Source organism: Austrofundulus limnaeus, unplaced genomic scaffold (assembly GCF_001266775.1).
Source record: "Austrofundulus limnaeus strain Quisiro unplaced genomic scaffold, Austrofundulus_limnaeus-1.0 Scaffold2893, whole genome shotgun sequence".
In the NCBI taxonomy this organism is placed as follows: Eukaryota; Metazoa; Chordata; class Actinopteri; order Cyprinodontiformes; family Rivulidae; genus Austrofundulus; species Austrofundulus limnaeus.
Window position 1 is genome coordinate 1 of NW_013955295.1, and position 3,115 is coordinate 3,115.

At 35.7% G+C, this 3,115-nt stretch overlaps 1 protein-coding gene across 1 annotated transcript in view; it reads left to right on the forward strand.

Annotated features, from left to right (window-relative positions):
• Positions 1-1,752: 1,752 nt before the first annotated feature.
• The window catches only part of LOC106511527 (peripherin-2), a gene marked incomplete at its 5' end in the record, with an annotated part of 3,490 nt that continues 2,127 nt past the window's right edge, over positions 1,753-3,115 (forward strand). Inside the window, 2 exon segments of the mRNA XM_014000285.1 lie at positions 1,753-2,183; positions 2,291-2,537. Of these exon segments, the coding sequence (XP_013855739.1) occupies positions 1,753-2,183; positions 2,291-2,537 (678 nt within the window).

Consider the following 3,115-nt stretch of genomic DNA (forward strand, 5'->3'; position numbering starts at 1 on the left):
GTATATACTGTATATATAAATGACACACAGCATGCAATTAATTTAATATTAATATTTTTTTCCTAATTGTCACATGACAGAGATGAGTAGAGTCAAATTAAAAAGGAAACAGTGAGAAATTCAGTGTTTATTTTTAAAGACCGACTTAGTTTTGGGATCAGTTAGGTGATATAATCAGGCAAATATCCTGAAGGTTTAAATCTGTGACCCACTTTGGCTCCTGACTAATCATGTCATAAACTTGGCTCATGTCYGCTTTAATTAATCTAATCCCCTATTCTAAGAACTTTCACCTTCACATTGACAAACTATTTTTTTTAACTAATATAGAGCAAGTTACAGTTATTTAAAATGCATCATTGTGGCAAATCAGTGGTAAATTCTGATTTACTGTGCAACAGTTTTGGATTTATTGTAACAGACTTGTTTGGATTTTGTTTGATTTTATGCTCAAGTTTTTAATAAACAAAATCCGTCATCATTAAATTTCTACAAACAAACTGTCAAATACAGTGTAAAAATTATAAATCAATTGTTAGTGTCAGATTTGATAACGTGTTGTGCTAAAATATTGTTTAAAAATCAGAGGGAAAATGTATTGCCTTACTTCAGGGACTTCCATCTCTGAAAGCACCTTTTAGAACACATTTAGCCTCATCTGCAATTGGTGCTCTTCTCTGTGCTTGTTACATTTTGTTAGAAAATGTTTAGTGAATTTTATCATAAGTACTAGTTTACAGGTGCTCAGGGAATTAATATAAAAGAATGCTGAAAGTGGTCTATATAAAGTTTTCACAACCTCCACAGAAGTTAAATAAAACAAAAAGCAACTGTTAAAATATGACAGAAAAACTCACTGCTAAGTTTGGTTGTTTTTTAAAGACTTTTCAAATTTTATATATCGACCCAATGACTCCACTGTAGATCAGTTTTATTTTTATTCTATCCAAACTGTTTATTGGGTTCAAAATGGTTTTCCTTTCTTAAAATTCTCAAGGTTTAGCTTGTCAGAACCATCAGTTTTAACCCCATGTTTTTGTAACAAATTATGCTCCAAKTTGGCAGAAAATCAATTTTTGAACATTAAACATGAAGCTAAAATCTACCTACCACAGTAAAMCTGTAATTATTTCAGGAACATTTGTATTTTTATGTTGTTTTTATTTTATATATTTTTTAGTTTTTATTTTTTTATGTTATTTAGTAGTTTTGTAAATTATGTTTCGTTTGAGTACATTCTGGGTCTAAAAGGGGCAGACCAAATAAGATTTATTCTTCTTCTGCTACCTTTCATTTTATTTTGATTTGTATATTTTTTTGGTTTTGGTTTATTTTTATTATTGTATATAGTATTTTTTAATGAAATTAATAAAATTGAATTTAAATTGAATTTTTTTTACTTCAAAGTCCTGCTCACTAACCTGAAGGAACGAAACCTAAAACTGGGTCCAAGCTACAGGAAGCACAAGTTTTGTTTCAACTTTAACTTCCACGTCCTGGGAATCCAGGTGTTAATGATTGAAACATTTGAAGAATGATGAGATGCTCTTTATTCAGTGTGCTAAACATTAAATTCATTTACAGTTTACTCAAGTAGCTATGGTGAAAAATAAAGGAAGATATAATAAAATAAAGACAAAATTGAAACTCAGATTCTCACAAACATAGATTAATTTCAATGAGAAAAAGTTTCTTTCTGACCTTTCAGCTTGTTAAATTTGACTCTCCCTGTCCTTTGTGTGACTTCTACAGGTGATGGATAACACAGACATACATATCGTGCCCAACACTCTCATGATCGTCGGTCTGGCTTCTTTGGGCATCAACTACTTTGCGTCAAAGATCTGTCAGGATGCGTTGGACGCAGGGCGGTTTCCCCGCTGGAAGAACTTCTTGAAGCCCTACTTYGCCGTCTCGTGCTTCTTCACCGTCCTCATGCTGCTGGCTGTCATCATGAGCTACGCAATGAAGGGCAGCCTGGAGTCTTCTCTGAAGGTCGGCCTGAGGAACGGCATCCGCTTCTACAAGGACACGGACACCCCTGGTCGGTGCTTCCAGAAGCAGAACATCGATCGGCTGCAGATGGAGTTCCAGTGCTGTGGGAACAATGACTTCAGGGACTGGTTTGAAGTCCAGTGGATCAGCAACCGCTACCTTGATTTCAACTCCAAGGAGGTCAAAGAGTGAGTGGACACAGCTTCATTCATTTGAGCACGTTCGTAAAGAAACAAGACCAGTCCACATTACCGTGTCTGTACAAGAAAAGCTCATTTCTTCTTTGTCTTCTTAGCCGTGTCAAGAGCAACGTAGATGGACGTTACTTGGTTGATGGAGTCCCGTTCAGCTGCTGTAACCCCAGCTCTCCACGTCCATGCATCCAGTACCAGCTCACCAACAACTCTGCTCACTATAACTACGACTACCAAACCGAGGAGCTCAACATCTACCTCCGAGGCTGCAGAGAGGCCCTGGTCCACTACTACATGGGCCTGATGAACACCATTGGAGCTGGAGTGCTGTCAATTTTCCTCCTACAGGTGAATTATGAGACAGRTTTTACTGGTCCAGCTATCATAATGGGTCTTTTCCTCTAGCACCTCTACAGCACGGTTCGTTCAGGTGGTTTTCCATTAAAATTCAGGAACAGCTCTRGTGGGAATGATTCATCGCTAAAGAAAAAAATCCTTGATGTCCCCTTGTGGACTCTGTTCAAACTAGTAGATGGTGAACAGGTGTGAACAATTTAAAAATGACAATGAAGACTGGGAGACAAAGGCCAATGACTTTAGGAAGAAACAAGTGTGTAAACTGAAACACTAATAAAGTATCCAAACGAAAACACAAGACAAGCATGAAACATAAAGTATTTGTACTGTACTAAATCTATGCATATTAGAAGTCAGAACAACTTTTACACATCAAGTATGCTAATTCTTTAAAGTTAATTTTGTACTAACAACATTTTAACTGTGCATACAGTATTATGTAGAAAAGAATAATTTTAAGAATGTTTGGACGTTTTTGTGCTAAAATTCAAGTAATTTAGGTTTAATAATGTACATTCATGTACAAGTTATCTATGGACTTTTTGCATACTTCTGTTATACACTAAAAA